Source organism: Eurypyga helias, unplaced genomic scaffold (assembly GCF_000690775.1).
Source record: "Eurypyga helias isolate BGI_N326 unplaced genomic scaffold, ASM69077v1 scaffold2183, whole genome shotgun sequence".
Taxonomy (NCBI): domain Eukaryota; kingdom Metazoa; phylum Chordata; class Aves; order Eurypygiformes; family Eurypygidae; genus Eurypyga; species Eurypyga helias.
In genome coordinates, this window is record NW_010242895.1 from 16,203 (window position 1) to 40,250 (window position 24,048).

Below are 24,048 nucleotides of genomic sequence, written 5' to 3' on the forward strand. Positions count from 1 at the left end.
TCCTTTGCTGCATGTACACGTATGCATGATGCGCATATGCATCAGAGAAAAAGTTAAGACCAGTTCCAAATGATACTTTACTACAACATAAACATAACAGTGCTAACTGCAGCTCTGCAAATTGGCTCAAAGCATATGAAAGAATCAAGATTTTGAAAACAATTTAATTTCCCAAGCACATATCAAAGAATATTGTGTTGTTTGAATGCTTGTATAAGATGTAAGGAATAGGTCAACCCCAGTGCATGCTGACTGAACATTCCAAAAAAATCCTCTGGTGGTAAATTCTCTCATGTCATTGTTCAGCTGATAGTCCTGGTTTTCCTACCCCTGTACTCCATGGAGCCACAATGGAAGGAAACTTTCCTGAGATGTAATTGGTAAAGACATCACTGCCATTCTCTTAAATTAAGGTTTTTAGGTAATGTTCTTGGAAAAGAAAGCCTGTTTGTCCCAGGGTATAAATTACAAAATAGTTATCAAAGCAAATCTAAAAGCAGCTGTATTCAAGAGTGCATTAGTGCAGGTTAAATTCTAGGCAGTGAGAAGATTCAGACTTTTTGTGATAAAAGGAAGGCTAACTTCTTGAAATGATTTATAAAGAATAAAGCAGCTCAGCTGGCCATTCTTAACAGTCAGAAGTGGTCAGTGGGCAGGAGGAACAGAAGGTGTGGTGTGACCTCAGAGAGGTGTTTGTCATAGAAACGAAAACAGTGAAGATGGAAAGAAGAATAAACTACAGGAAGGCATGAAAGAGAGGGAAAAGGAAAAGGTGGAAAGAAAAAAGAAAACAAAAACACTTCTGGCTTTGATTAAAAGTTAGTTTAAGTAGCTGAAACTTTCTATAGGTTTTGGATTCTAGTAGTGTGCCTAAGAAATGTGTCCATTTTCACTGCAGTCAAAGTGATTTTTGTGGAAATCTTTTTTTTTTTTTTTTTACAAGCCTGTTATCAGTGTAGAAACTGATGTCCTGCATTACAGTATTGTTACGCTGGCTACAAATAAGCTTGCTCAAATGCTTTGTTTGTTTGTTTGCTTTGGGGTCTTTTTGCTATTATCTTTCATTTCATTCATATGAAATTCATATGGTGGAGAATGGAAGTACAGTCTCTTGAATGCAGTTTTTCTCAGGGGATTCTTTCCAGAACTATCTGTTTCTGAGAATCTTCAGAGAAATATTTACAATTTCTCCAGTGAAAGGAGATCTGCAAGGCCTGGAAAATTCTGGTGCTAATTATCACCATTTTACTGAGTCCAGCAGACAGTAAATATTTCCTATGGATGTCAGTTGAACTGACTCATCCTTAAATGACAACTTTATGTAGATGGAGCTGGAAGTTTTGGATTTTTTTCCACCACCAAGCAAAATTTGACTTGCCTCACTGAGTAGCCAGAGTGAAAGATGGGGAGTATAAAGACATCTAATTCTAGCATGAATTGTGAAATCATAGTTCTCCATGGATAAGAGTGGAGGGGATCTGCCCGTGTGGCCCTGGCTTTGTGACTTCTCATGGTCTCTGCAGTGGACAAGGGCCAGGGTAATACAGAAATATTGCTGAGACCGTGGTGTAAAATGCAAAGCGGACGGAACTGACCTCTTGTGCTGCGGCTCTTACATTCATCACACACCCTAAACAACAACAACAACAAAGCTACTCAACTCTTTTGCTTTTTAACTGAGTTTTCTTCAACAGAAATTTGAAGCTGCTTGGAAGCATTGAAAAACATTCTATGAACTGATACTCTGTGCAGATATGAAATTATCTGTTGAGGTACAGGTGACAGGTGTTAATTGGTTTGGTTTGATTTGGTTGCTTTTTTGTTATCTTTGTTCTGGCAGGGTGAGCAAGGAGATCTGGGTGAAACAGGTTACCCAGGAAACTCCGGTCTTCCAGGCCCACAGGTAGCTAAAAGAACTTCTGAGCTGTTTTTATGTTACCTATGGAGATGAGTTGTGAGTCTTGATCTTGTGTTTTTCTTTTGGAATGCTTTGTTTACCTCAATTAATGAATATTATGAGTAAGATTCTCCCCTGGAAAATCTTCTCTGTAACCCTGAGGAATTAAATGTGGCAAATCTCAGCTGCTTCACACAGGTGAATCCTTACAGCCAAACAACCCGAAGTTTCACCTGTGCATTAAGGCTTGTGAAACAGGCACTTGGATTCTGGTCATTGCAGTGATCTTTTCTTCATTAAAAGACTATCCACATTGAACTGACTTTGGTTTTGTTGGCTTATTTACATCAGGGCCCAAGAGGACTACAAGGGATCAGAGGACCTCCAGGACCACAAGGCATGCCAGGCTCTCTGGTTAGCTTTAAATGATGTATTCCTGCATCCTTCTCAGTGTTGTTATTATAAAGAGTTTTGAAAAAAAATTATAGAAGAAGAAACTGAGGATTTTTCAGTCTAGTACTTAAGGAAACTGATTTTGCAGTCTCATATGATAAAATAACAGCCTTGAAGATGATTGGGGTGAGTGAATAGGAAGCGAACTTGAGTGTTACCAAGCTTTTGCATGATTGCAATGAAAAGCCTTAGCTGTAGCTTCCTCTCTCAGTTCTATAGTGTCAGGACTAGCAGCATGGCTTGCAGCATGTATAAATACATGCGTACAGTGGTGTGGTTGAGGGCAAGGTTCGATAATGGTCAGTGGTTTCATTAAAGCATGGCCTGTGAGATTTAATGCTGGGGTATGATGGAGCTGTAACTGTTGATCACTGCCTGCTGATCTTCTCATTTGGGTGATGCCGTTGATTTTGGGGGTTCTTACTTTGGAATTACACCACTGTAACTCAGGACTGGAACCTCCTACTCCGTTAGACTAGGGCATCTGCTTCAGCCATGTAATGATGCTCCTGCTTACACACACATTGTATGTCTGTGTATATATATATTCATATTGGTAGTGCACATATGCATATATTTGCTAGGTATCTGTGTAGATAGAAGCTAACATTCATGTCATGCTTAATAACATTTTTGAAGCTGTTTTACAGAAAACAGGCAATAACTGGATGGTAGCTTGACCAGTAACTCTCACTGTGGTCCTCAAAAGCTTGTTAATGTACTAATCTTTATCCTGATTCTAGAATAATTTCAAGTGGCAATGAATTCTTCCATGCAGTGAGCTCTTGAATCTTCATTGTGCACCTTTTAACTGATATTTCTGATTACAGGCTAGTCTGGGGGCCCCAGGTTCACCTGGCTCTGTTGGGAAGTTAGGTGCAAGGGGAGCAAAGGTAAAGATTTTTAATGGACCTATTTGCATCATCATTTGTTCAAGAATCTGGAGGAAGAAGCATGAAGTAGCACTTGTGTTGTTCCTGTGGAACTTGTAAAGAATGTTAAACTTTATAGATATTTTTAGATTGTGTGGGAAGGCAAGTGATGTGTTCAAGGTAATCTTACAGGTTATCAGAGCTATATTAAGAAGTAGTGTTGCCATGTCTGCTGTTCTAATTGCTGTTGTGGTCATGGTTCCCTGTGGGGCCTGGCTTCTCACAAAATGCAGTAGAGATATGGCAGTGCTGACCTTTGAGCTTGTTTTATGGTTCCTGTATCTGTTCAATCCATTGACAATATGTACCAGTTAATCATAGAATATCTCAAGTTGGAAGGCACCCGTAAGGATTATTCAGTCCACCTTCCTGCTTCTCACAGGACTGCCTAAAACTAAACCATATGACTAAGAGCTCTGTTAACTGATAGTCTTGGTGCCACCTCCACTCCCCTGTGGGGCATGTTCCAGTGACCAACAACCCTCTCAGTGAAGAACCTTCTCCTAATGTCCAATCTGAACTTCCTCGTTCAGTGAAGCATAGCTGCTTATTTTATCCTTTGTTTCTTAAAGATTCCTAACCAGTTTAAGGAACCTTGACTGTTATAGTGTCTATTATACAGGAATGAATGTGTTGAAGAACTGAATCAACATGAAGTTAAAGTCTTATAGGTGGTCCACATTATGGTTCACTTATATTAAATGTTATCCCTTACTTTCATTATTGTGCATTGATGTGGGAGACTTAGTTTATCAAATAAAACGAACTCATTTTAGATTTTCTCACTTCTTGGGATCTAAAAGGCATAAATAATACCAGTTAGCTAAGCCTTTCCACCTCTTTAAAGGGTTATTATGTGGAATCTATTATAACATTCAGTGACAGAGAGGTATCGGGTCACTGATAATGACCTGATGTCGAAATGCTACTATGAGAAGAGTCACTAGGTGAAAATACTGGGTGAAACTACTGGATAGAACAGTGACAAAAATTGGGAAGAAACATATGGATTTAAAACATTGTATATTCCATTTTCTCAGTCTGTTTTGTGCTGCTTAATTTTGGGGTTCTTGTTAGAAGAAAGCTCCTTAAGAAATTGAAAACCAAAAAGGGAACTGAAGAGAAGAAAACTCGCAGGAGGACTAAGCACAGTGCAGATGGCCTGCCTGAGAAATATTGTCTGCTTATTAACAGATGCTTCAGGCTGGTAGAATTCCAGGATGTCCTGCTAACATTAATAGAACTTTATTCTACAAAACACTCTTTTAACTGGTAATTCCGTATAACGATGGGAGTTGTATTGAATGAAGGTTTTTGGAGTTTAGCTGCATGAATGCTCAGCATATTCTGATATGCCAAGTACCTTCTAGTTCCCCAACCCAAGGAACCTTCCATGAAACATGGTCTGTAATGGAATGCTTTCGACTGGCATCAAGTAATCTCTAAAATGTGTACACGCATTCCAGTCTAGCAGACAAGTTTACATTTCAGAAAGAAGAATTGTTCAGAATTAACCAAACTAATGCCTTTTATGGTTTGATTATAACAGGGTGAACCTGGTGACCCCGGAGAGAAGGGCCCAGTGGGACCAGCTGGACAGAGAGGCATGCCTGTGAGTCTTTTTGCCCTAATTCAGGGCCCCTGTAGTTTATTACCCATCCATCTGAATCAGTACAGTTCATTCTATTTTCTCTGTTTGATACTTTTAAAATCATTTCACATTTCATTCTCAGTTTCCTTATGGATATCAGATTCCTTGTGGGATAGAGAGAATATCTTTCCCCTCAGGTTCTGTAGGAGAGAGAGGATATGCTGGAGGGCACACAGTGAAGAGGAACTGTGGCTTTAATCCTTGTTTTCTCTCTACAGACTTTGCCACCATTTCCTACTTTTTTTAGACTGTGTTGTGATATCTTGCCCTGCTTTCTCAGTCTTAACAACCTGAACACCTCATTGTAATGGGAAGTCTTTATTCCAAAATAGAATTGGATGTGAATCTAATCTGCTATTAAAAGCTAACTCATGATATATTCAACCTATGCAGGGCATGGATGGCAGAGATGCCTATGGTCCTGAAGGAAGCAAAGGAGCAAAGGTGAGTGCTTAGAGTCAGGATGTCTCACAGTTGCCATTCTGCAGTGTCAAATCAAACATGACCATCCATATTTGATTCAAAAGAAATGGAAGACATGGTCACAGTATGCTTCTGAGGTTCTGTAAGAGGCTCAGCGTCCCCACAACCATCCTTCTGAGAAATTCTGCAGTAGGATATTCTTTGGAGAACCACTATATGTGTGTATATGGATATGGAGGATTGTACTTTTTGGAGTGCAGAGTGCCTTCTCTCCACTTCAGCCTGCTTGACTAGCCACTCCTGTTGGCAGGTATTGGTGGGTCAGCCACCTTGGACTCTTTTAACTTTTCTTCTTCAAGAGGAGGGATTCCTTGACTACCAAGGTGAGGGTGACACTCTCACTCTTCTAATATGAAATATTCTTTCTTGTGCTCCTATGGTCAATAAGATTTGAAGATTAACCTCTGGATTGCTATTTAGAGATTCTTATCGTTCTCTTCACAGCCCTGAAAAAAAGAGCAGTGAAATTCCTACTTCTCTAAAAAAGTACAAGAATCCAGCTAAAATAAAAAGTACACAGAAACAGTGTGGTTAAAATCGTGGCACCAGTGTGTCAGTCTGTGAGCAAAATTGTCAGGATGCTGGAACAGCTGCACTGCAGAGTTTGTGCAGTGTCACAATACTTGTCCTTTCCTGTTGTTTGTGAAACAGCAGTGACCCAGTGATCTCACAGGAGGCCCATCTGTTTAACTTTCTCTTTCTGTGGGACAAGCGGGGTGCTGCAGAAGCTGCAGAAAAGATATGAAAGGCTTCCCAGGAGCCTCACCCAACTGATAAGCTCCTTTTTCTGAAACTGCCTTTTATTAAAATGACTCCTGATGCTTCTTACTCTCCCATTTCTTTTCTTACCTTCTTAGCCCAACAATCTCATTTGATGGGACAGTTTCACAAGTTACACATGCCATGTGCAAGACTAGTTCTTTCAATGTCTTGGAATCTCCCACTTGTTCATTTCAGGGAACATCCTTGTTACAAGAAATGAGGGGGGAAAAGGGTTTCTCCTAAATCTTCTTGTCATTATCCATTGTTTTAACGGGTCGACTTAAAAGCCCTTCTTACACACTGATGTGTCTGCCCAAGGTTTGGCAGGGCCTGAATTAAAGCAATTAATAAAAACAAATGAAAAATCAATTCACCCCAGAATACTGATCCCGAAGAAGTTAGTTTCCCTTGATATCTAAGAGAACAGCCTTTAGTGTAGGAGAACAGCCTTTAGTATATGTTTTATTTAAGGTTGCTATTAATTATACAGGTTCACAGTCACATTACCCTCTCATAGGTGTAATCTGGGGCCTGCGTGCATGTAATTTTCTAGAAATTGTAGGACAAATCGTATGATGTTTGACAAGCACCTCCACTTTCATGGGCAAGAACTCTTAAAACAAGGACATATGTAAGTAGTGTGAATTCTGAGAGTTGCTCTAATGTCTAGGAAAGATACACTTCATTCCTGATGGTTCTTGTGAGGGTTCTCATATTTTTCATATTATAAGTAAAAAACACACGGAAAACTGAAGTAATTGAAAACAATTAATGAGGTGAGTTCTAATATGCCAACAAAATGCTATTGTTTCACTGTTTAGTATGGAGGGTACAACATTTTGAAACTGCCTTCAAACACGCAGTTCTGAGTGTTACACTTTATTTATGATCGCCAAACATGAATTTCAATGTATGTTACTAGGAAGCTTAAATAGATTTTGGTAAAACACTTACTTGAGAAATGGAATACTCTTGAAAATTCAGAAACTGTTGGAAATCTTTTAGATGCTCTTCCTTTAGATGAACAAAGTGTTAACCTAAAATGGTGTCGTTTGAGACCAGAGTAGTAGCCACTGTTAACTTGAATGGGGTGGAATGCTAAGAATAATTTGAAATTGGATTTGGTTTAAAGACATTTAACAATAAGCACATCACAAAGTTCTGGATTCTTATGAAGTCTTTCTCCTTTCTTTTGGTAGGGAGAATCTGGATTCATAGGATATCCTGGTCCAGAGGTATAATTAAATGGGCATGATCGCTTTCTTTATTTCTTGTTTTACATTATTCTTGTTTGGAAGTGGTTATCTGTCTTTCTATCTGTCTTCTCCTTTCCTAATGGATTCCTAGGATTCCAAATGGATTCCTTGTGGATTTCATTAAATTTCAGGGAGAAGATGGAGACCCTGGAATTCCAGGAGCTGAAGGACCCAAAGGAGTTAGGGGCAGAAGAGTAAGAATGATAAATCTGTGAAGAGTTCTATAATGGCTTTACTTAAGTGTTTTGTCACCAGAAGTTTGTGAAATTGTTCCCACACTCTTATCCTATTGCCATATCCTGGGGAAGAGGTCTTGAGAGAATGCAGGTCTAAGTCTTTAGAGATATTAATTGCTAATAATTTTTAGGGGTAGTATTCTATCTTTATGTAAATGCAGGCTCCAACTCATGATACAGTTACAGAGGTTTTTCTCTGCTGCAATTCTGCGCCTGTGTGTGCAATTGTAAAGAATAAAACTTGTATTTCTGGTTTTAGGGTAATGCTGGCACACCAGGTTCCCTGGGAGATCCAGGGGAACAAGGGCCATCAGGACCTATGGTAATATATTTTTATTTTAAAAAATCACCTTAGATTGCTCTTAAACTTGCTGTTAAATTAATGGAATATTTCCTAATGTTTCTTCCGGTAAACTATGCTTAATCAGCCAGGCAGTTGTCTAGAATTACGTCTTGCCTGTGAGTATGTATGCACAAGAGCACCTGCTGTTGGAAATGGAACTGCAGTGGTACAATGCAGGGCAGAATTTCTTCCACAATATCTGGTATTGTCTTTACGCTGAATAGATATCCAATTAAAAAAGAGGAGAGTGCTAAAATGTAGAACTGGATTGTTCTGCTGAAAGCCAATGTATTTTTTCATTTAAAAAGAAAAGCTGTTTAAGACTGGCAAATACAGGCACTTAGTTAAAGCTTAAACCGGTTGTAACCTGTTAATCCTTATATACAGGTAGATGTCTTGATGTACTTTTCCAGTGTTTGTGATCTGGATTTAATACAACAAAGCTTTATACTCTACCTAAGCCGGGGAGAGGATCCTGGATTTCAGTAGGATTTTGGACTAACACTGTAGGCAGTTAGGAAACCCCCTGTATGTGTCTGTCTTCATCTTGCAGCAGTGCTACAAATCAACTCTATGGTGACCAGAAACAATCCCTACTGTTAATTATGTTCTTGTTAAACTTTCTTAAGATTAGTCTTTTAGTTTAAATGCAGAACATTATTGCTAACAGTATCTTTACCTGTACAACATGGCCCATGGGATACATGCAACTTAGAAAATATTTTTCTTATTACTATTACCCTGTGCTGGCCAATGAATGTACCTGGCCCACTTTCTCTTATGATGCTGGGCTCAAGGATGGTTGAGAGTGCCAGCTGGAATGCACTGCCCTCCCTGCTGCTTGACTGCTCACACAACGTTAAAGACAGGCCAACCTTGTGTGCTGGTGAGCCACATGGCTGTTGACCTTGCCAATCCATGGTCTGAGAAGCCTTCAGAGAGTTTTCAAGCTCAAGATCTCCTCTTCAGGTGTAGAAGTGAGAGTGGAGCTTGGGACGTATGGGCTTGTTGGGATTATTGTAGTAGCAGTGCTAGCAGCAAGGCAGCAGAGTTGAGGAAGGTAGCTCAGGTAGTAGATGGGGAATGAAAGGTTAATTGGAAAGGGAAGCAACAAATGGAGATGGGGTTGTAATTTGGGGGACATAGGAAAGTATATGACTTACTGTAATGTTATAGTAGAAAGAGACTAAGGTAAAGGTTGTGGGATGTGGAGTTCCAACTCTTTTCGTGTATCTCACTGCAGCCCCCTGCGGGTAAGTGAAAATTTTCAGTAGTCTGAATCGCACACAGGAAAACTTTCAAGATGCCTTGAAAAAAGATTCCCCCTGTATTTTATTCCTTTTATGAAGATTAAACAATACTTTTATTTTGAAAAAAGATACTTGGAATCCTGGCATTTGCCCAGAGCTACCAAGAAGGCTGCAGAGTAGCCAAAACTAGCTGGACTGGTTGAGCAGTCGTGATGCGTGGGGATTGTACCCTGCAAGAGGAGGGGGTAAGCTTATCACACATCAGAGGCTGAAAAAGATGTAAGGTGCAGTTAACCGAACCACAGCACAGAAATTGCTGATGAGAAAGGAAATCCAATTCTAAATTATACTGGGCCTCAAGAGCAACAAGAACTGAACATTTATAAAACCAGAAAGGAAAATGAACTGAGAAGTTATCTGCAACTCTGTTGGGAACTGATGTCTCCTCATATTTCAGATTCACAAATGGCTATCAGGGGAACACTGTATGCCTGCATTCTCTTTGGGCCACAGAATCATAGATGTAAATATGTCATCAGGGTCTGATTTTCTGGACCTGTGTTTAATTTGTTTCAGGGTGCCAAGGGACCAATGGGCACCATTTTAATGGAGGTAGGTAATTACCTTACAGCTAACTGCACACTGCACGGAACTAACAGTTTTTTGTATTCTTCCATTTATAAGCACTGACTGCAATGAACACAATTAGCTCTTAGAAAACCATATCCTTTTCAAATACTTGTCAGTATGCAGTGGGTGCCTCTGTTTTGCAAATAATCAAGGATTGAGGGATGGTTATGCATATGGATTAACTCCATGCCCAAACTTTTACAAACTGTTGGATCATTAGTATTCCTTTATCTGTTTCTTCATTCACATCAGTTTACACACCAGCTCAGGTTTAGGGTTATTTCTCGCCCTCTTGTAAAGGAAGACATTTCCTCAGCAATAGCTGTTTTCACTGGGAATAGCAGGGCAGGATTTCTTCAGAATACTAATCCCATGTAAAATGAACACTTTAGAGTAAAGGCTACATGTAACCCTTGCGTGGACAACTCCCTGCAGACACTACTACTGCAAGTGTGTCTGTGTCCAAAGGGGGTCCTCTCCTTTGTGGACCTCTCTCTTCCTATGTCAGTCACTACTGAAATGCCCATTCTCCTATGAAGTGCCATTGCCTGGTGATCTTTTAGATCAGATTATTACACAAAATAGAAAATGCATAAATGGTTGTTCAATACTCCAAAACCCAATTAATGCCAGGAGAGCATGTCTAAAGAAAACCCTTAGTTTCTGCAGCAAGGGCAGAGCCCCGGTACTATTTGAAATAGAAAGGAATTGGAATGTGTGATTCTGGATTTACTGTCGTAGGATCTAGTTCAAGAGCTGAAATATGACCTTCAGCTCAAACCAATAGCAAGATTCCCAGTCTGGAATGGTCTGGGATTTGCCATTAATTACCTTTTTGTTTTGCTCCTGCAGGCTTGTGAACTTGTGAATTTTACACGAAAAAGCTGCCGTAAGTAGGGAGCATCTTCTTTTATCCCTGATTCCACCTAGTCACTCTTCTTAAATGGAATAGCCTCCGTTGGACACCCTGCAGTCTGGTAGTTTGTATTTGGGTTCAGTTTGATGGTGACTGGTATTGTTAACTGTGAGGGGTTTTCAGCAGGTCTATGAAAGAGGCTTACAATTTTTGCTCACTTGTCCTACCTTTTAATTTCAAAAACTGTAACAAATGTCTCTTGTCCTCATTTAAGATTAAATTAATTCTTTGGCATTGTGCCAATCCCCTTGGGGAAATTCTCTGAGAGAAGACAATATTTGTATATCACCTGTCCTCCAGAGTCATTCTCTCTGACTTATATGCTCCTCAGAACCCAGCACAATTTCTTTACTTCCCATCCAGTAAAACTGCACTATTTTGAATATTTTATTGTGGAAGAGGAGTGTTGCCTCTCACTGACAGATTCTGTCAGTTGTCTGAGCTGTATCAGGCTTTTTAGTGAAAGCAAGTGAATATGTCGCTATTTTAATGAATGTGAGTCCAAAATAATTTATTTGCTCTCCACCTCTTCATTCCAGCTTGCTCATCAGGTAAGCCCATCTGGCCTCTGCATGTCCATTGTCTTATAGACTTGAAGGAAAAACTAACAGTGCTTGAGTTGCGGAGAGGTTCTCACACAGCTTTTTTTATTTCAATATACAGACACATGCCCAGTTTATCCAACTGAACTGGTGTTTGCCTTTGACATGTCTGACGATGTGACACCAGCCGCATTCGAAAGAATGAGGAACATTGTTACCTTTTTGCTGAAGACCATTAAGATCAGTGAAAGCAATTGCCCAACTGGCGCCCGCGTCTCCGTTGTTTCCTTCAATACCAATACGCGCTATCTCATCCGATTCTCAGAATTCCAAAAGAGCAACCTCCTGCTACAAGCAGTCCAGAGAATACCACTAGAGAGATCCACTGGAAGACGTAATATTGGGGCCGCCATGAGATTTGTTGCAAGAAACGTCTTCAAGCGTGTTCGTCAGGGCATCCTCACAAGAAAAGTTGCCCTGTTTTTTGCCAACGGCCCATCACAGAATGATGTTGCCATCAGCACAGCTGTACTTGAGTTGAGTGCCTTGGATATCACTCCAGTGGTTATCGCCTTCAGTGAAGTGCCAAATGTCAGACGTGCCTTCTCCGTAAGTAGACAGACTGTAGAAAATTGAGTCAGTCATCCATCTGCTTAGCATCTGCTAGTATAGGTTATTATTTTAATAAAGAAACACTGATGCATTTGACCATAATGATCACCATCTCACCTCTTTCTGCACATTAATTATTTATGACTTGTCCTTTTCAGCCAAATCACAGAATTTCAATAACATTGTGTTAATTTCACTTGAGTACCTTATGCCATTTCTCATCTGAAGTTGTGACAGGTACTAACCATTTAATTGAGAAACTGTGGCCCTAGTTTCTAAAAAAAGTAGTAGTAGAAGACTTCAAGAACATCAGTTGGGTTTTTTTCAAAAGAAATTAAGCAGAGCCCCTTTTGATAGCTGTATTGCCATTAGTACAGGAGAAAATTAGCAACTTTTGGTTTAAAATATGACTTAATATGAAAAGATAGTAAACAAAAATAAGCAATCCATTTTGCTTATAACAAAGGAAAACAATTTGAAGTTTCTTTAAAGTTTCATAATAGGGCTTCCATGTTCTCTCTTTTCTATTTATTTTTGTATCATCCATCCTCAGTTTTAACTTTTTTGAAATAAATTTCCTTCCAGCTGTTCTTTCTTCAGGATTATCTTTATAAAAGGAAATTGTTTACTTACATATGTCAGAAAGTGCCAAACTTAGAGTCTAATTTCTGCTCTAGTAGCATCTAAATTAGCCCTTTAATATTTGTATTACATTTCTTCTCATGCAGCCTCATATCTCTTGGTCAATTCACATATTTGTCTGGCTGAATGTTAATTTAGCAGAATGAAAAAATTCTGCTGGCATATGAGAAGGAAGCTCATAGTTTATTCTCTGACTTTCTCCACAGGATAAACAGGAGCAAGCATCAGTATTTTGTTTACTTATTACAAGCAGATTACAAATCCATATACATATGACAACATCTGGTATTTACAAAGGTGCCAATTTTCCCTAAATGAGTTTTCAGAGTAGAAAAGTTTTAAACACTCTGCCTAGTGTGGGAGGAAAGACAAAAAAATTCACTGCCCAGTTCTCCTTTCTGGTTACAGCGATGGAATAGCAACCATTACCACCACCCCCACCCCCCAAAGAAAATACAACCTCCCTTTTTCTTTCAGGTGGGCTTCTGCCCTTGCAGTTGAGAGGTGGTTTAATTGTCATGATCCCACCAGCCTGTAGCCACAGATACTGCCTTCAGCTAGTTGGCTTTAGGAGCCTCAGTTTCAGGATCACTTAAACAGTCATTGTGAATTGTAATTCTTTTGAAGAGGCCTGTTTATAACATTCTTCACAGATTAATCAGAAGTTAATTGTTTTGTGTTGTGCATGTGTAACACACAAAAAGAAGTTTAATGCAAAGAAGTCATTATTTCTTTCCTCACCATTTTAGCTTATCCATGTTTAATTTCCTGCAATATTATGATATTTTACAACCATTTTTCTTTACCTTAGCCCACAAGTAAATGTTTTTTTCCTTGAATCATGTTTGGATAAGGTTGGTGGACAGTGAAATTATAGGATGTTATTGAAACTTCTTCAGGATTCCTGAAGCATTTCTGTTGTCAGATCGTCTACGGGAGAAGATTGTCTTTCTTCAGCTGATCACAGGCAACCCGTAGGTTGTTCAAATGCTAGAATTTTCTCTGCCAAGAAAACATCTTCACTGTGGAGGATTTCTCTTTGTCCCAGAAAGAGCTGAGATAGGATATCCTGCCCTTTCTCTGTAGCACCCTACTAAGAAAAGAAAAAAGTGATAGCCCTTCGCTGGGGCGGGGAGGGGGGAGAAAAAAAAAATTAAAAGGCTTAGTATTTTTTACCTGTGCTGAGATTTCCATTCATGCCTATAAGTTTGTCTCCCCATTTTTTAAAAAGAAAGTATTTTTCAGGCCAGAACATAGTGCTCTGCATTGTCAAAGGGAGAATATTGACCTTTATAGAAAAGCACTTGATATATTAATTTAAATCATGAGGATTTTCTTTTATTTGCATTCAATTGCCATCCCACAGTGACTCATTTTTCCCCCTCATTTGTGTTATAGTAGCACACAGTCACCCCAGTCAAGACCTGGGTAGCCACATGCATACAAACAGAGAATAAATGTTGAGTCCCTACCTAATCTGGGACCCAGGAAGAGCAGGATGACATATAAAATGAATGTGAACAGAGGACCAAAGTTCAACACCATGCAGAAATATCCAAGCTAGCTTTGAATAATCTACCATGACTGTCTTACTGCAATACTCTTAGCTAATAAGCTATGCTAACACCAATTAATTGTCATTAGCGGCTACACTAACCTGGCAATCTCTGTATGGCACAGCATGGAGTTAAACCTTTAGACACAAAGCCGTTTCCTTGTAATGGTCCAGGGCAATTAAAACGCTCCAGAATGGCAACTGAAGAAGTCTTGCGTGTTCCCGTTCAATATCAAAACAGCAGTGAAACCGCCAAGCTAGGTTTAGTATCAGTTTTAACAGAGAAATAGCAATGACATTGAGTATTCAGCACAAAGAGAAAGCACCTGTATTTCACGTATATCTTTTAATGGTGCTTTTGTGTCTGCTTTAAAACACAGATTGATGATACTAGAAGCTTTCAATTATTTGTATGGGAAAGACAACAGGATGAAAGTTTGGAGAATGTCACATATTGTACACTTTGCTTTGGTAAGGCATTTTACAAATTCCAGCTGTTGTATTGGTCGTTTTACCCTTTCAAAAACAAATCCTATTGATTTTAGTTTGCAGTGTGGTGTTGGGGAATTTTTTGGGTACCCGTTAAACACATTTGTGCTTAAATATTAAAAAAATAATGTAAGGAACAATGCACTGGGCAGAGTCCTACTGCCATAAGTGGTTTTACAAGGAATCTGCAAAGATGTGTTAAGAGCTACTTCCTTATGTACTTTTGCACCAACACCAATCCCGTGCGTGGTTGCATGGGGTGCCTTGGCCCAGCTCTGCTGCCCGAAGGTGGCCCCTGATTGCTCAAATCCCAGGATGGCTACAAGACAATGCCTTGGCTGTTTCTTATCATCAGGAAGGGAAACTTCACTCCCTTACAGGGAGTAGTTCTCTCTCTGGCATTTCTGCTTCCAGCCAGTTTAACTCCTTCTGCAACTGGGCCTTCTTGCCCTCCATGCCAGATCATTCCTTGATTATAGATTACCTCTGTTGAGAATTTTCAATTTGAATTTCCCCTCCACTGAATGGTAAGAATATCAAAACCACAAAAGCTGTTTAATTAGTTGCTGTCTCAGCCATGTGAAATGCATTATTGTTTGGTATTTTCTGTTTTAATGGAAATGCATTTACAATAGCATTATGATTCTGGGAAACCAGGCTCATTTACTGTAAATTCTACATTGTGAGGGAGGAGAAGCTACTAAATGATATTTCAGAATGCTGAACAGTAGACTGAGATGAAAAACAGTTTGTTCCAGTGTCCTTTACAATATTTAGTTTTTGACAGAAGACAATTTCTCAAGGAAACTCATAAGTTTTACTTTATGAACACTTTTTGCCATCATGCCTGAATAATTTTCCATGATATCATACCCTCATCTGTTGTTCCTTACTAGAATGACAAGATTTCAAGTTGCCCAATTTTTTTTTTTTTTAATGAAAATGTAAGAAAAATAAAATAGATGAACAGGACTGTGTGATTTCCCCCTGCCCCTAAACTTTTGCTTTTGTTGTATTACTAAATAGCTGCCTACTTGATCTTTCTCTCTAGATAAATGCAAACCAAGTGCCAACTGCGAAGTGCCCTTTTCTCCCCCTGTTCTGATGGACATGGATATCACTTACATCATGGACAGCTCCCGCAGCATCAGCGGTGAAGAGTTTCAGAGAGCCAAAGATTTTGTGAGCAACATGCTAGATCAGTTTGTTGTTTCCTCATTGCCAAACGAATCGTATGGAGGCATCAGGGTGGCACTGGTGCAGCAGGCTCCCAGAGGCTTCCTGCCTGACAGAAACCAGACCCCTGTGGCCTTGGAGTTTGATCTAGTCACATACAGCAATAAAGATCTGATGAAGAAGCATATCCAAGAGTCTGTCCACCAACTGGAAGGGCCATCAGCCATCGCTTCTGCCCTACAGTGGACGGTTGAAAATGTATTCTTTAAAGCCCCCAGACAAAGAAAACACAGGGTCATATTTACAGTAGTTGGAAGCAAAACAAGTACGTGGGACAGAGAGAAGCTGAGAGAGATTTCACTTGGAGCCAAGTGCCAAGGATTCACCTTGTTCACTCTTGCGCTTGGCAATGATGTGAGTGACAATCAGCTGATGGAGCTGTCGAGCTCCCCCACAGACCAGCACTTACTGACACTGGGCAGGGTTTCTGCGTCGGAGATGGTGTATGCCCAGAGGTTTAGCCGGGCATTTCTAAATCTTCTACAGCGTAAGTAGCGTGCAGTGGTTTTTGCTTAAGTTATGGAAAGAAAGAGAAAGAAAAAATGTAGTCAGTGTGTATGAATTATTATTCAGTTTCTAGTCATAATTTAGCTAGCTAGTGTTTCATCTTTAGTTGGCAGAAGATGCTGGACACTAACAGAAATGCTGGTAATGACACAACAGCATTATATTCTAATGGTGCCTGAGGTCGAAGTCTTAAGTAGGTTTTTTCCCCTAAATTTGTATTTAATGTGTGGTTTTATTGACTCCACTTTCACTAAATACCATTCTTCAGCTAAGAGAACATAGTCATATTCCTGATTTAGCCCTACATTTCTCCTCTGACCATTGGCACGTTCAGATTTACCGAGCTGTTTATGCCTTTTTAGGCTTTGGGGCAGATACAGGTTTAAAGATTTAGCAGATGTGGCATTAACCTCTCTTTACTGCAGTTACTCCTCCTCTGTAGGGCAGAGAAAGAACTCTACTTTTCAAGACACGCTCATGTAGATTAGCAGGTCTTATGTGCTTTGAAAAACAAATGAGAATGTCGAGAAGGAAATTGTCACTGATTTAAAATCCTCATCAGAAACATGTACTTAAAGATGTCAAAGTTGCCATCCGAAGATAAATAGTGTATAACAGAGCAGGATGAAAATATAAAAGGCTGGTTCAGGAGTCATTCTCATCTATCTGAACTCTAACACAATTTTCCTTTTCCTGGACATAGTGCCAGTTGCTCTAGATGTGGTGTGTTACTTACTGACAGATGCAAACTCCAGTCCACAACAACAAAAAAAAAAAGTCATGTAGTGCTTTTTATAAAAAATACTGGGGTTTGGAGGACTTTAAAACTCACCTGTGATGTCTGTGCTTTCCCCACAGAAGAAATAAACAGTTACCCTTCACCTGAACTTCAAGAAGAGTGTGAAAAGTTAGATCGGGGAGACACACAACAGCAAGTGTCTATGACTGAAAGGTTTGGAATTGCCTATGAAAGTTTTCGGATGTGTTTCTCTGAACATAAGATTTCTCCCTTTGGATTAGTTGTTACATTCAAAATAGCTTTAGCAGAAACAGGATCAGGATAAAAATTTTTCTTCATGCTATTCAGAAGGAATGAACCAGATGCATTTTTCAAGGACATACTGATGCTTAAATACCTTTTTTTTTTTTTTTTTTTCCCTTCTCCCCCACTCCCGCTCCGGAAGGATGCCTTTTACTGCAGCCAATGAAACTGGTTATGGACATGTTTTAGAAGATATAGAAAGAACTGAAAGTAGAGTCCTGGAGAATATTGGAGAGACCACCACAGAACCTGTATACACAATGCTGGAAATGAGATACGATTATGAGGAGAAGCAGTATTTCAGAGAGGAAGATACTAAAGGAGAAAAGCAACAAGAATATGGAGAAGCTCAGGAGGAGAATGAGGCAACAGTAGAAAGCAGAGTTGTCTATAGTCATTATGGTATGATTTTTACAACATGAAAGAATTTTCTAATTCAGTAAAAATACTCTAAATTGTGAAGGTCTCAGTTGAATATTTACGCAGTATGAAGTACTTCCATTAATTACATTTTCCAAAGTGTTTTACAACCATATGTTTGTATGCAGTCCAAATCTATACAATAAGAGTGTGTAATTAAAGGCTGAACTGCAGGTGTCATTATGGCTTTAGCTTTGATTTGTAACTTTTTGTAATAATATAACCTAAAGTTCTAACCCCTTTTACTAAAACAGCTGATCATTTTAAATCCCTAAGTTGCACTGTAATTACTGAGTTACTCCTGCTGCTAATTTAGCTCAGCATGGTGGAATAAAATATGTCTCCACTACAGTCTGTTCCTGTGGGAAGAACAGGATCTGCTGAGGGATCCTATTAAAATCTATATTATTCATGTTTTTACTTCGCTTGCTAATTATGCATTTTTCTTGGCAGATTTTCCATTTGATACAATAGCTGTGGGAAGCTGATAGTGGGAATTTCTGTCACCAACATTCTTTAACACTACTGAGTCTTTTTATTGTTTAGACTGCAATAGGAGACAATTTCTGTGGAAAACAATGCAGTGATATCTGCATAGCTTTGGGTGTGGTAGCTTGTTGCTACAGCAGCCATCCTTGTGTATTTCATCCCTCCCCACTCAAAAATGAAACTGGGAATGTCTGATAGCCCCATCCTTGATGAGAGAGGACCAATGCTTTTGCAGAGCAGTTTTAATATTGGATCTTTAATGAGTTAATGTACCTCTCGGAATGCCACACATCCACAGTGCATGACAGACTTGCTCATCACAGATGGATTTGGTCCTGTTGCCTAACTGCCAGTTACTCAACAGTTATACTTCTAAAAAGATATAGCACAGTTCCAGAACTTTCCTTTGGAGAGAGGTACTTTGTACTGATCTGTTACTTGAGATTCTCGTTTCTCAGCTGATTAGGATGAAAAGGTTATGTAATTTTAAATCTTAAGGCTGGATAGTTTTATCAGTATTTTTGCTTTATTTTCAGTGCTTCCTCTTCAGTGTCATACAGATACCAAAGTCTAGAGCTGCTCTTCTGGCTTCATTTGAGTAACTCTGAATTTATACTGGTGAAAGCTGATTAGATCTGTACTTAATGAATACCAGATTGCTACAAAGTGTGCTACTCTCACCTACGTTTGGGCTAATGCATGCAATTTAAATCTGTAGTACTCTGCAATTTGGCTAAGATACTATCATGGATATTTTAACCATCTATGTATGTTCATTTATGAAATTTTACTGATGGATACCAGTATAACAAGTTGGAATAAAGAAGAGGGACATTCTGAAAAGCTTTGTTTACCTAGTCCCTCTAGACAAGGTAGAATTGTTTGACAGTAATTTTAGTGAAAGGTCTGTTAGAAGTCTAAAGATCTTTTAGCATACCATCTATTTCTGCCACTGAAAATCTAGTTGTTTCAGATATTCTTTCTGGATAAATATATAGAAACAGATAAATATCTATACATACATAGAAAGGTAAGTATCTATAGAGAGATAGGAGCAGCCTCATGCTCTGAAGGCCTAGTCCTCATGGTGGACTACAATTACCACAGGTAATTGCTGGAACACCTGTCCTATGGTTAAAGGCTGAGAGAGTTGGGCTTGTTCAACCTGGAGAAGAGAAGGCTCCGGGGAGACCTTATAGCACCTTCCAGTACCTGAAGGGGCTACAAGGAAGCTGGGGGGGGCTTTTTACAAGGGCCTGTAGTGACAGGACAAGGGGGAATGGGTTTAAATTGAAAGCGGGGAGGGTTAGATTGGATATCAGGAAGAAGTTCTTCCCAGAGAGGGTGGTGAGGTACTGGCACAGGTTGCCCAGAGAAGCTGTGGATGCCCCATCCCTGGAAGTGTTCAAGGCCATGGCAGGGGGGTTGGAACCAGATGGTCTTTTAGGTCCTTTCCAAGCCAAATCGTTCTATAAAATCAGTCAATCGAAAAGGGGCTTCAGGCCATAACAGCACTGTGGGTTTGTGGATGAATGCTTAGTTAATCTTTGTAAGACCTTGAATGCTGGCTACCTCTTCCATCTGCCAGTTTGCACTGAACATTATTTTTCCTTGAAATTACAATGCTGAGAAGGGTGAGTCTTTCTTTCATTAAATCTCTCTTATTTGCCTTTTCCAGATGCCTGTGACCTTGTTCCAGATAGTGGAGAATGTCAGAATTACGTTCTGAAGTGGTACTACAACAAAGAGCAGAAAATGTGTGGTCAGTTCTGGTACGGGGGCTGTGGAGGCAATAAAAATAGATTTGAAACACAAGAAGAATGTGGATTCTTGTGTACAGAGTCTTCCTAGTGCAGAGACACTTAATTTAATTCATCTTGTTATCAGGTTGATGGGGAAAAGGAATTGAAAGAAAAAGCTTTGAATACCCATTTGGCTCCCATGTTTCAATTGAAAGAAACACTTGATTGTGAAATAATTGTCCAGTAACTTAGTAGTGAAAATAAAATTAAAACTATTTTCCAGTTGATCTGATACATGTTGAGTATTGAGAAACTTCTGTTAGACAAAGGCGTATCGTTTAAAAAGGATAAAAGTATTGAAACTTGACTTTGTGCCATAAATACCAAAATGTGCAGTTTAAATGTACTGAATAAACCAAAACAATACCTCAGTTTTTTTCATGAAATAACATGGGATGAGAGACACTAACATCAAAATGTTTTGCTACATTTGCTTGCATTTATCCTGCTTATAGAAAATATCAAAAAGCATTTAGCTCTCAAAGGACATAGACTCACTGTAATTTACTTCACTTTGGTTTAGAGGGTTTTTGTACCATAGAGTCCTTGTTGGCTTTTTATTATTTTTTTTCTGAATAATCCAACACATGAATAAAGTCAACCATTTTCAAATATTTCACTTCTGCTGTTAGTTCTTGAAACAAATGTATGTGTAATCTGATAGTGTGGCTTCTCATATGTAAATAAGCACTGATCCCTTTCCCTTGTTACAAAAGGTTAGACAAGTGCACTCATGTTAGAACAGTACATTTTCATGGTTGAGTTGAGGGAAAGAATAAATCCTGAGAACATCTTCTGATTGAGGATAACAAATGCAATGCCCTGCAGAAGGGTGGACTTTGCTGAGCTTTCACATTCTGTTGGCTTACCCAAACTCTGCTGTTGCCCATTTTATGTCTGTAGAGGTCATGGTGCATTTAACTTTGTCACCTTGGACCACTCTTTGTAGAGGTGGCTGTACTCACCTGGAATTTTGTTCCTCTCTGTATTCATCTGCAAGAAGATAGAGAAAATATCTCTCAGAAATTTGCATGAACTACTGGCAAAGAGTTTGAAGAAGCTGACATGAACTTGTGTTTCCAGAGCCTGGTGCTTTTGGCTGAAACCCAGAGGAAGTCTGTTGTGAACAGAGTGGACTCGTGGAGGCTCTGCCAGCCTCAGGGCTATAATAATGCCGAGCATCTCAATGCTAAAGGTGACTGTTCCACACTTAGCTTAGCTGAGGAAGGGTCAAAATGTCTCATGGGTTACTGCTATTGGCCCAGACTGAGTGGGGATAGGTGAGTTGATCTTTCACCTTTGGGTTTTCTTACAAGTGACAGAATGGGACTGCTGAAATTACTGCCACGGAGGGGGAGATGTTCTGCGCTCTGTTTCTGCGTTTCTTCCACATTTGTGACTGGGAAATGGTACTTAAGGAGGGCACCACAGCTGTCTGTTTGTGGGCTAGTCTAGTTATTTTGTGAAGCAATGAATTGAACCTGGGTTGGCTTTGTACCACAGTATGTACAGTGCTTTTAATTCTGAAGTGTTTAATAACTAGGTTTCTGTCCTGGTCCCAGGCAGCAGTGAGCTGCTCCCCTAGGGCAGTCAATAAGACCTGGCTTCATTCCATAATACATCACGCTGAGCGGTCACTGTTACCCTGTACTGGCGGTGCTGGGAGTGGGTCGGGGGGAAGCTGGCAGAGGCTGGACCTGGAAGGTGGGGGCGGGGGTCGTCCCAAAGGTTCCTGCTGGCAGCGTGGGTTTTGGGCTGGCAGCACAGGGGTTTTTTGGACCTCATGTTGGGTGATTAGCAGACAGTGAGTGTCTTTTGTCAGGCACATTGCTCTGGGAAGGGACAGTTGAAAGTTTTCTTTCCCCCTGCTCTTGGCTCCCGGGCTCAGGGTGGGGGTTTTTCTCCTTGGGGCTTTGGATTTATTTTTACTTGCTGTCCTGGCACCTGGCTGTGTCCATCCACGGGTGGTGAGATCCTGTATCATTTGTTCTATTTTTCTGTTCTTCTAATTACTTATTAGCAATAGCATTGTTAGCAACTCCGTAAGTTTCATTTATATAATTAAATAGTTCTTATCTCAGCTTTCTACGAGCCTCCCTTGTGGTTTTTTTTTCCCCTGACCCTTCCTCACTAGGAGTGAGGGAAATAACGTACTGTAGCTGACTCAACACCTTGGCTCTCCACTATGGCCAATAATGGATATTGAATAGCAAGAAGTTTTTTATTAAAACAAGTATCTTAATCTCTAGGCAAACATTAAAAACTTAGCTTCAAAAATCTTAACTGCAGCTCTGCTAACCAATTGCTTCCCATGGGTGTAAATAATTTGTTAGGAATGCTGTGTATGCAGGTAAAAGATGCCTTTAAATCTGCCAGTAAGGTAACTTCAAGAGATCAATCTGGGTAACGTAGTGACATAATGGTAGAGAAACGCACCCTTGTTAGGGCTCAAGCTTAGTTGTATCAATGTTACGAGCAGTAGAAAATCAAAACCTTTCAAAGTCAATTCAAGTTCTGGCAATGCATTTGATGGCAAACTTGGTTTCTTTGTTCTGCTTTCTCCACAGGCTCTTCCAACAGGCCCCAACCTCAACGCATCACTGAGCAGCACAGCGCACAGCTTCCAGCAGCTGGACCACTAGCCGACAGACCCATGGCGTTTGTGAGTGCAAACATTCACCTTTTTGACTTGACGCAGGCAGGCAGAGCGGAGATGGTGCACCAGGCTGCGTGCTTCCAAGAAGCGTTGGATGTAGCAGGCATCAACGTGGGCGCTCGCCTCTGCCTACAGCCGTACTGTTGGCGCTGGCCCTGTCACACCGCGTCCCTTCGTGGTGAGCTGCGTTTGCGGTGGGTGGTAGACAACGGAACAGGAAACATCAAGCCCTGTTAAGACTGCGGGTGGTTGTGGTGAGACGGCTGTATGTGCCGAGCAGCCCCCTTGTCCGTGGCAGAGGAGACGGGCTCCATTGTGTTAGCACCAATGTCTGACCTGCCCCTGCTTTAGCCATTGCCAAGAAGGGGCCAGGGTGTTTGGAGCAGATTTTAACCCTCTTGAGGACAGCTCTCCCAGCAGCAGCTGTCGGCATTTTCAACCCCTCTCTTTGGCAGCAGGCACAGAAAGCCATGGCCCGCTCCTTTCCCTGTCTGCCCTCCACAACATCAGCAAGCCTGCATCCCTCTCCCCCACACCAGCATCCCAGGAGCTGCAAGACCCTTACTAGTGCTGGGGAGCGGGGAGGAGGCAGATTCTGGGTCATAGGAATGGAGGGGGGCTGGGGAGGAGGCCCCATGGGGACACAGCCTTAAAGGAGAGATAGAGGAGGGGGAAGAGACTTGGTGAGGACAAGCTGCCTCTAGCTTGCGTAACACTACCAAGAGTTCCCAAGCCCTCTCTACATAACTGACTTTCCCACAGTGGAAAAACCTTGAATGGCCTCTGGCCAGAAACAACGTTATCTGAAAGGTGTTTTGCAGGCATTTGAATGCAAGTGGACTGAGAAAACCTTCCTTGGTCATACAACATACAGAAGCAGAATATTTAATCTCATATACAGCATCTGTACCAGCAAAGAAAAAGGTTCATTTAGGATGACAGGGCGCAGAAATCACGAGAAGGTCTGCATACCAACGTCACGCTGTTCTTCAGCTCACTTCCTCTTCTGAACGTGTTAAACCTGGGGCGTCTGCCTGCTACACAGAATTAGCCAGGTAATGCAGTCTCTAATGAAAAGCAGGTGGAGTCTCTCAAAGCATCCTCCTCACTCAGCTCACTTTTTCCAGTGAATACAGACTCTCCTTAAACAAGTCACGTTATTTCACGTGTTGCCTTTTCAGAGAATCTGAATCACAAGTGAAGACATTCCCTGCTTCCCGCAGACACTCCATAGAGCAGTAGGCTTC

At 40.5% G+C, this 24,048-nt stretch overlaps 1 protein-coding gene across 1 annotated transcript in view; it reads left to right on the forward strand.

Annotated features, from left to right (window-relative positions):
- The window catches only part of LOC104507795 (collagen alpha-4(VI) chain-like), a gene marked incomplete at its 5' end in the record, with an annotated part of 31,258 nt that extends 13,802 nt beyond the window's left edge, over positions 1-17,456 (forward strand). The window contains 12 exons of the mRNA XM_010149197.1: positions 1,841-1,903; positions 3,181-3,243; positions 4,832-4,894; positions 5,327-5,377; positions 7,378-7,413; positions 7,930-7,992; positions 9,840-9,875; positions 10,746-10,782; positions 11,473-11,960; positions 14,541-14,631; positions 15,701-16,372; positions 17,251-17,456. Of these exons, the coding sequence (XP_010147499.1) occupies positions 1,841-1,903; positions 3,181-3,243; positions 4,832-4,894; positions 5,327-5,377; positions 7,378-7,413; positions 7,930-7,992; positions 9,840-9,875; positions 10,746-10,782; positions 11,473-11,960; positions 14,541-14,631; positions 15,701-16,372; positions 17,251-17,456 (1,869 nt within the window). The remainder of the gene's footprint in view (positions 1-1,840; positions 1,904-3,180; positions 3,244-4,831; positions 4,895-5,326; positions 5,378-7,377; positions 7,414-7,929; positions 7,993-9,839; positions 9,876-10,745; positions 10,783-11,472; positions 11,961-14,540; positions 14,632-15,700; positions 16,373-17,250) is intronic.
- Positions 17,457-24,048: the final 6,592 nt, after the last annotated feature.